Source organism: Engraulis encrasicolus, chromosome 15 (genome assembly GCF_034702125.1).
Source record: "Engraulis encrasicolus isolate BLACKSEA-1 chromosome 15, IST_EnEncr_1.0, whole genome shotgun sequence".
Lineage (NCBI taxonomy): Eukaryota > Metazoa > Chordata > Actinopteri > Clupeiformes > Engraulidae > Engraulis > Engraulis encrasicolus.
This window is the reverse complement of record NC_085871.1, coordinates 467,221-477,212: the sequence shown is the minus strand read 5'-3', so window position 1 is coordinate 477,212 and position 9,992 is coordinate 467,221. Positions and strand designations below refer to the sequence as shown.

At 42.5% G+C, this 9,992-nt stretch overlaps 1 protein-coding gene across 2 annotated transcripts in view; it reads left to right on the top strand.

Annotated features, from left to right (window-relative positions):
- Nucleotides 1-974: 974 nt before the first annotated feature.
- The window catches only part of hmga2 (high mobility group AT-hook 2), a 42,437-nt gene continuing 33,419 nt past the window's right edge, over nt 975-9,992 (top strand). For both annotated transcript variants that reach the window (XM_063217838.1, XM_063217837.1), the window contains exons 1-2: nt 975-1,627; nt 3,208-3,294. In XM_063217838.1, the coding sequence (XP_063073908.1) occupies nt 1,520-1,627; nt 3,208-3,294 (195 nt within the window). In that variant the 5' untranslated portion in view covers nt 975-1,519. The remainder of the gene's footprint in view (nt 1,628-3,207; nt 3,295-9,992) is intronic.

Here is a 9,992-nt window from a genome sequence, read left to right as displayed (position 1 = left end):
AAGGACTTTGCCATTTCCCTGTAGTAGAGCAGGCTTGGTCAGATCGTGGGAAAGGGCCTGCACGTAAAGCAGTTTATTCTTTGTCACTGTTGTTCTTGTGTAATTGATCTCACTGCACGTCGATGGGCGGAATACTTCAAAGCCATGCGACTGCTGGAGGTCGGCCTTCGACCACACGCTTTCAGTCGCAATCACACTGCCTGCACTTCGCCTTGGGAGGGAAAATGCAGCTGCCACCACGGAAACATATACGCTGGCATTCTTTTCTAAGAGTTATTTGTGCCCAAACTTTTCCGGGGAAAATATTCAAAAATTGTTGTATTGATGCAGTTGTAAATAACATAAAGGCTAAAGTCATCACCATCATTAGAATCACCATCTCGTCATCACCAAAATATAACAATAAGACATTTATTATGTCGTTATTACTTTATGGGTTTCCTCGTTAAACCAAACGATAACCTACAATATAGGCTAAATGGATGGAAAAGGTCATTAAACAAAAATGGGAAAGTTTGGGGAAAATATTTCTTTATCTAGGCCTGCTAATATGTTGATAATGTTTCCCTCTGCAGTTGATGGTTGTGGCATTAATATACATTATAACAACTAAATGACTCGTTGTGGTCGTTCAAAATCATTCCGGAGGAATAATAGGCTAAGCAAGGAACGCAAGCAGGCGCTTTTGCTTTCTGTCTCTTTAAACTCTCTGGACTGTCGCCAGTAACATGAATGGTGCTGGACACGTGAGTTTGTCTCAATGTGCTCTCTCCTCTTAACGCCGCCGAAATTCTCCTGTTTTCTCTGGCCCCTCTCCAATCCCAGCTTTTTTGCGCCTCTGGTGCCTCCCCCTCCCCGTGTTATCCACCCACGGGAAAACTGATTTTCTTTCTCCCTCTCCCTCTCGCTCTACCCCTCTTTCTTTCTTTTTCTTTTTTTTTTTTAAATATACCTCATCCTCATTCGGTCAGTGGAGGACTGGTTTCGTATGGATAGCGGAGATGTATTTAAAATACCAACTTGTTTTTTAAACCAATGCGTGCAAAAAAATCTTGTCCCCGTGATTCTTGAAGTTCCGCAGCAGACTTGTCGGCGCGTCGATTTGACAGTGCACCGTCACATTTTCTTTGCAAATGCATCGCACTCAGTTGTTCAGACGAAACCTAAATTCCAATCGATCACTGGCTTATTTTATTACTAAAGCCACCCCCACCCAGTTCTAAAGAGAAGACATTTTTGTGTGCCAAACACTGAACTGGACAGCACGTGCTATTCATAATACATTGAAGGCTCTCCCCATCTTTACCATTTTTTTTGTTTTTGTTTTACGCACGCGTTCCTCTTGTCAATACTCACCTATTGGGGTCCTATACCATTTTTACACTTAATTTCACCGGCTCTAGCTTTTAAAGGAACAAGGAACCCGTTTTGTGTTCCACACCAGGACGTCCGGTGTGCAGGAATCAGCGGTGTCTGAGAGCAAGAAGGTGCAAGAGATTACAGCTCGATCCAAGTCACGATGAGTGCCCAGGGTGAGGAAGCCGGCGAAGCCACCGGATCCCAGGAGCAGCCTGCGCCGGCTGAGACTCCGAAGAGGGGACCGGGTAGACCGAGGAAGCCACCTCAAGTCAGTGTTATGTTAAAGTCTTTATTGAACAATTAAGTCTATCTACTGTGGTTGTTGGTCTGCCTCGCTGTTTTAGCACGTGTAGTAAGCTTTGTAAACATTGCGTAAAACAGGCAAGGTAGTGGAAGAAGAAGGTTTATACAGCAATTGATGAGTTTGCCTGTGTTCTTGAACTGCACGGGGCTGCTGTTGTCATCCAGCTCGGGCTGCACACTTGCCACATACGTTTCCCCTATAGCCCAAGCTGCAGTTTACATTCACACTGTAATCTGCTGTTATTGTTGCGCTTGTTGATATCGCTGGCGAACTTTTAGAAGAAAAAGGCGTCGGTGATTATTTGACGGAGGTGTGGCACACTATTCTAAACAAATCAACCCCTGTCGTATTTGTACAGCAAACATAAGATGGTCTTTGTTATATCTGCAGTTAGCCATGATTGGAATTTCAGCGATATATGCGATGTAGCCTATAGATGCATGGCAGTGTGTGTCCGTTGTTCCACAGATCTTTTGAAAACCGATTGTTCGCTCAACCATTTCTATTTTGTTGTATAGTTTGGCTGGTTTGTTTATAGCCTACTTTACTCTGGTTTGTTTATACTTTACTCTATTGTGCAGTTAAAATTGATTACTTCTGAACATATTACACTGTCAGATGTTATTGCGCTCACTTTTTTTACCCAGTAGGTGCTTGTTTGCATGTGCACGTTTGCCACACTGTATCGCCACAACCGCATCTTGTGGACGGGATATTGTTATGTTTACAGTAGACTACTTTTTAAAGATCACGTGAAGGGATGTCAAGTAGTTGGGATCACTTCGTTAGGTAGCCTATTGCAGTTTTGGATGTTACTCAATATTTTACAGGGGAATTTCAACTGTTTTCTAATGTTTAGGTCATTTGATCATACACAGCCCATTGTGAGTGAAACTGAGTCATTATTGCGAAAACCATACAAAAATAACAGATAAAGTAATCTGCATGTTCAAGAAGACGCACATATCTCCTTGCAATTAAGTCCATAGAAATGCATATATCCACAACGTTAAGCATTCTACACAGACCTAGTCTTTTTACAGACATCACGTGAGTGTGCAGCTGACATTTCCGATTAACAACAAAGCTATCGACAATGTCTTGGAAATTATGCAAATATATAACCATAACCATGGATAACCGTTATTTCAATTATCAATGTCATTTTCCACAGAACGTTTTACATCCCCTATGTGCCTAGTTACTGTACATGCTATAGTTGGTAGTTGCCAGGAGAACTTTCAACTTCAGTTCATTCACAAGTGTACACACATGCATGGACCCAGATTAATAGAAAGTAGTATGTAAACACCTACATGGCAACACACACAGACGCAGACGCACACATGTTCAACCTTTGCCCCTCTTTTGGTCTTGACTTGTAGGCCATCATGCAAATGTGTGTTCACCATTAAAGCGACTGTGCTGCTGGAAAGAGGACTGGTCTTTTCAGAGGGAGGTGGGTTGGGGTGGGGGAGCAGTGGGCCGTGGCATTGTTTCCTGTCCTCATCCGCCTGCCTGTGTTCACCTCCTCTTCTCCTCAGGAGCCCACCGGTGAGCCTGTCCCCAAACGACCGAGGGGGCGCCCTAAAGGCAGCAAGAACAAGGGCCCTTCCAAGGCTGCTCAGAAGGTGAGAACCCATGCTGCCCAAAGACCAGCCTGGCCTAGGCATCTGTTCTGTTCCCTGTACACCTCAATGCACTTCCACCTAATTCCCAACCAGCTGGACACACACACACACACACACACACACACACACACACACACACACACACACACACACACACACACACACACACACACACACACACACACACACACACACACACACACACACACACACACACACACACACAGGCAGGCATTCACGCACGCACACACGCACGCACGCACACCTCTTGTCGGCTACCTAGAGCTCCAGCTCCACAGGTGTAGATCTGTGCAGTAGTCTGAAATGAAGCCTCTTTCATAACCGTGCAGTTACTATGTGTTAAAAAAAACACATTCAACATCTGGCTACATAAGGCATTGGTTGCATTGCTGTGTTTGTACCTGGTGGATATTGTTGATATTTCTTTGTTAAATTGAATAGTTCACAATGAATTGATAGAAGGTAGAATGTAAACACCTACATGCAGCAACACATACAGTCACCACACACATGGGAAGCCATGGCTCAGTGGTTAGAGCGCTCGCCTTTAGATCAGAGGGTTGCAGGTTCAAATCCCACCCTTGCCAGCACCTTCATCCATGGCTGAAGTGCCCATGAGAAAGGCGCCTAGTAAGCCTACATTGCTCCAGGGCCTGTAACCAATACCCTGAACCTAAATACGTGCAAGTCGCTTTAGATAGAAGCGTCAGCTAAATGTAACGTAATGTAATGAATTAGAGGTGTGAGGAGGATGTGAACATGTATGATGTAGGATGCCTGTGTGGCTCTGTGGTATGGAAATTGCCTTCCTGAGGCCTTAATTAAAAAGCGTGGAAGTGCCTCTTCTGAATGGGCAGCTATGAGGCCGTCCAAACCACAGTGGGTAGAGGCCATGTTTCAGCACTAACAAATGCAAACATTGTGCCAAAAGGGTTGCAGCGCAAACTTCATCACCGTGGCAACCTGCCATTGATTGAAGTGCCTGTTATTTCTCTCACATTGACAACAACTGAGCTGATAACCTCCATTGATCCGCATGGTCATTTAAACTGTATGAGTTCATAATTATGTTCAATTATGGGAGGCGGCAAATGAGAGCTCTCCTGTCCATGCAGCAATACCCTTTACATTACATTACACTTAGCTGACGCTTTTATCCAAAGCAACTTACAGATATTTAAGGGAGGGACTCGACCCAGCAACCCTCTGATCTAAAGCCCATCTCCTTAACCATTATGCTGCTGCCAGCAGCGAGGCAAAAAAACCCACTCTCACAGGCAGGCACGCATTCTCTCTTTCCCTCTCACAAAAGGAATCTGATGAGTGCTTCTTTTATTCATTTTTCTGTCAACTTTGAGTTTATTCATCGACAAAGTTAAGCACAGAGTATCTAGTAGGTCTATTAGAAGGTGTTGAGCGTGCATCCTGCTTTTTTCTTAAACAAAATAAATCCCATAGCGTGGCAACTTGAACATCGTTCAGAGGTTGCAAGCTGTCACCGTGGCGACATACACTAGTTACATTTCCAGCGCGTCGGCAAAATGTCTGATAACTTTGGTTACATTTGGTAACTAATACACATGTCTAACCATGTCACTTGATATTTATGTCAGATGTAATGTAAAGCAGCGAGCCAATATCAAGTTTCTCTCTCCCTTCCATCTAGCCTGGCTCTCACGCAGACCCTTCGTGCTTTGTGTATCTTCGTTAAACTTTGTGAGCTCGCACGAGAGTAATAATTAGACAAGCCCAAATGGAATCAGATATTTCACAGCCTGTCCAATCAGAATCGCGGGGTGGGATCGCGGGGCAGGGTACATGCAAGTCAGTGGTCGAAGTAGTACGTGATTTTAAAAAAGCCATGTGAATTCTCCAATCAGGTTCGAGCTGTTTTGAACACACCTATGCCTTTCCAGAGCTAAGCGATTGACAATATTCCAGATGGTTGGTAACAACCAGGGTTTAAATTGGGGCGGAGCCCTCCGGAGCGCAGCTCCGCCTCCTCACCTCGGAGGGACAGCCAAACGGAGCTGCGCTCCTGCTGCCCCACCCTCAATGTATTCACAGTTCAGCTATTTTCACCTCTTCTTGAAATATCATATTTTTATGAAAGTTTTCCAATGATAGCAACACAAAATAAGATTAAGGACTCCCGCATTATTTCAGTTATTATGCATCTGCATTCTGCACATGCGCTGCGAGACACCACAATTTGAGTTTGTAGCAACGTTGCAACTTTGCAACAGTTGAGCGGTCCGGAACGCTTGCTCTGTCTCACAGCTAGAACTACTCCTATCCGCTTCGAGTTTCAAGTTTGTCACTACTTCAAGCCTGTCCTCCATGCTTCATGTTCAATGTGCAAAGTTAGTAGGCTAGATACAATGCCTTTTACAAAACGGAGGTAAGCTGTCATTTCATTTGATATCGGCTAGCTTTCAGGTAAAGTTAACCAAACAGTCATGCAGAATAGCGTGGTGTCTGCCTACTTTAACAGCAGTTTGTTAATGGGGGGAAATCAACATCAAGTTTGGGATTTCCGTCCATTGTTCTGTCAGAATGTGTAGCCAATTGGTTGCAGGTTACTTTTATGTGGGCTTAAACATGCCAGGAACGTATTAAACGTTTTTAGGCAGTAAGCAAATGACAGGGATTCCTGCGTGTCCATCCTAGCTTTGCGTGTAGAGCAGTGCACCGTCTCTCGCGCTAGAATTGCAGCAGCAAGTTCCAATCTGCCGCCTTTTGCCAAAGTTATTGCTTTGCAAAAAAACATTTACTTAATGCGACTGAAGTGTTATTAAAACATATGCACGGAGCGAGATAGCTGAACTAACTATACTACTGAAATAAGAACGCCCCATAAAATCAGTCAGCCAAAGGGGCAATCTGTAAAGAAAAGACGTGTCCGAGTGAGAAGATTCTCTGCAGACTCCGCCTGATTTAAAGTGACAGTGCACACTTTCACGCACTGTAATAGAACAGCATAGCCTAAGCATGCATTTTTATTCTTTTAACTTTGTTACTTTACTTATTAGGCATAAAACGGAGAAATAAAATCAATCACATGATATTTTAAAACAAATTGTTATTCACATCAATAGAGTTCTTAATAGTCTTAGGTCTACACCTTTGTAGCTTGATGGTGTAGTGATGGTGGTCAGAATTAAAACTTTTTTGCCCCTGTACTGACAGTCCAATAGCATACTGTTGCCAACTGACAGGAGAGAATATTAAAAAGTAGGCTACACATACGTAAATGCATCAGGTGTGATACTGGTCTAACTGTTCCTATTTTTTAGCAACCTAATACAGTGAAGAGGGAATGAGGGTAGTGTACCTTGCTGTTTTTCTCATAACTGAATAATACATTGATTTATGTATGACATTAATTATGGGCAATAACTTCATAGAATACATGTATTTGCCCCAAAAAAAGAAGCTATTTTGACCGCGAGGGAAGGGCTCCCCCACCTCCCAAAAGCCAATTTAAACACTGGTAACAACCATCGCGTAAGAACCAGGTTACAGCAGATCAGCGTTTTCTCGTATTCCAGGCATTTACACAGCACTGGATCAGATCCGTGCTGGAGTGAATATGTTGGCTCTGGGATCTTCAAATCGTTCCACCTGTGAAGTCGTTTTCCAGTGTTTTAATGTGTATGGACAGTGCATCCGCGATGGAAACGAAACAGAAACGGTTTAATGCAAACTTAGTCTTATCTCAGTTTACATTAGTTAATTTTACCATTTCGTGATGACGACATCTTGCAAACTATTAACGTTTACAAACAAAGTTTCTGTCCTCTCAATAAAAACCTTATCTGTTTACAAAGAAACGCAGATCGGCTGATTCGCTAGTCTGTGCTAGCTGAAGTGAAACACGCCTGTTTGTTTATCTTCCGAGCACTTAAGTAACATGACCAATGATGCCAGCCGAGCAAATCAGGGAGGAGCACGTCATAGTGATGTTGTCCAATCAGGATCAGTAGCTAGAGCTCAGTACTGCAGATCCTTGTTTCTCCGCTAAATCATCATCGTATTCGAATGCATACGCGGGCTCTGGCGTCTTTGAATTCTTCCCCCTATGAGGTAATTTTCCTGTATTTTAATATAAATGGACAGAGCATCCGCAATAGAAGCACTATAGAAATAGATTAATGTAAAATTATTCTTAGCATTATGTTTGAGTTCATAATGCAATTTAGTGATCTAACGACACTACTAAGTAAACCAGTCTGCAGCTCAATACGGTGCAGAATACTGGCATTGTGCTCTGGACGCCATCTGCAGCATACACCTCTGGTGATTTCCCTTTCTCTGGGAACATCAACACAAAAATAACACCTTTAATTCTGTAATGATATGTTAGTGTGCATCATGGCTAGAGGTGCAGCATTCACTGTTTCCAAATGTCAAGAATCGCGCATGTCATGAACTGTAACATAATGAAGCATGCTCTACATACACTTGGATAGCGTTGTGGACTGACAAAAACATATGAATCTTTCTTCAGAGCTTTTCCTGCAATATTGCAATGTTCCTTGTTTCAAATTAGCTCCATAAAAATAATTTTGAATGAACTTTGAGAAGATGTTGAAACTGTTGCTTAGGCTTAAGTACTACTTAAGGTTTCTTGTGAAACGCAGCCTAGTGTGGGAAGTTCCCCTGGACATCTTCCACAATCTTGGGTCTACAGTCTTACCTCTTAACTTTAACATAAGCCACAGAGGGAAGTTTGGATATATTCATTTTTTTAGGGATTCAGTGGTGTGGAGGTCTTGATGAGAGCGACATTGCCGCTCTTCCGCATTAAGGTACCACTGTAAACAATCCGGGGGTTACTTTGAAAAGCGAACCACTCTACTGCCAAAGTAATCCCGCGTCGTCTCATTTGGCATTGTTATGATAAACAGAGGAGATATCAATCTCCAAAGATGAAAGGACTCAGAATTGTGGTGGCGTCTCCCTATGAAAACTTTTCACAAGGTTTGCCTGACCTCCCAGAATCCATCACTCTTGCTGTCTATTAGCATGGTATGATTAAGGGTGCGCAGCGGTTCCCAAACACTCCTCAACTGACCAATTGGCCACACCGTTCCAACCCACAATCCCTGCTAGTGGATGGAGCAGCTACTGTATGTGTGTGGTAGGGTGACATTTTTACACCAGTTGCTCTGAGATGGTCATTGAGATTTAACGTGCCCACAAGATTTTATATCCCCGGCCAATGTCAGATGTTTAGTAAGTCCAGAAAATATGGAGCTGTGATTTTGAAAATGTCAGGCAAAAAAAGCATAAACATAGGACATCTGCAAATGAAGTTCCTTCTCTTTAGCAGACAATATTTAAAATTATTGTACGTTATAGTAATAGTGTCAAAATGAAATAGTCCCTCTGAAAATCTGTTCCATATCATTTGCCCTAATGACACATTATTTATTTTCCATTGATTGATCATTGTAGCAATTTAATACAATACACCAAAGAGCTCATTTTAAACTCCCTTCCTAAAGCTTAGTCTGGCATGAGGGTGCCATTCTCCAGTAATGACTGGTGCCCCCCGCACACCTCTCTGTCTCTTTGTCTCTTTGTCTCTTTGTCTCTTTGTCTCTCTCTCTCTCTCTCTCTCTCTCTCTCTCTCTCTCTTTCTCTCTCTCTCGCTCACTCTGCTCTGTCCATCGCACTTTCTCTGTTACGCGTCATGCTGTTACAGTAGTGAGTTACATAAGTGAGTATACCCCTCACATTTCTGTGTGAATTGTAAGTATATCTTTTCATTAAAGAAATTTCACTTTGACTCAATGAACAGTAGTCAGTGTACAACTTAAATTGCCGCTTCACTTTATTGTTCACTCAAAATACAGCCATTAATGTCTCAAAATGTACCTCTCAAAAGTGAGTACACCATATGTTAAAATCCCGTAGAGAGAATCATGATCTGCTTTGGTAGTCACAGCAGTGTTGTACCGGAACGATTTAAATGAACGATCATTCATGAACGCGTTCATATTTTGAGCGAGAACGTGCAGTATTTACTGGATGATGAACGAACTAGGAATTCATTCTGGGGCTGTGTTGTTCATTCTGAAGTTACCAGATTTAATTAATATTCCTGCAGAAACCCAGACTAAACACAGTATCAGAGAGTTTAGTAGTATTATGTCTTATCCATTTTCTCTGACAGTGTTTCAGACCATCTTTCGTCTCGTGCAAAGAGGTGGTGTCAACACCGGATAAAACGGAAATTGGTTCCCCACCTCTAGTCTAAGCAATGTAGTAAACAAATTAAGCAAAACAAAGACTAAACACACTGCAGAGCACTACCAAATGGTTATAACAGTAAACACTGTTATAGGGTGTGGGTGCTATAGGCCTAGTTCATTTTGTGAACTATGAACAAACTAGTTCATTTTGAAAGATTATGAACTATGAACGAACTAGCTCATTCTGAGAGCTGTGAACTATGAACTAGTTCATGTAGAAAATGAGCTTTCCCAACACTGAGTCACAGTGCATCTTGACATACTGTACATGTTTCCAATATTGACGGCATTCATGCAGCCCCAAACTATGTCAGTCCCACTACCATGCTTGACTTTACGGACACTTTTCTTTATGCAAATCATTTTTTACCACCACACATGCTTCACACCATTTAAAACTAATTTGTTTATCTTGGT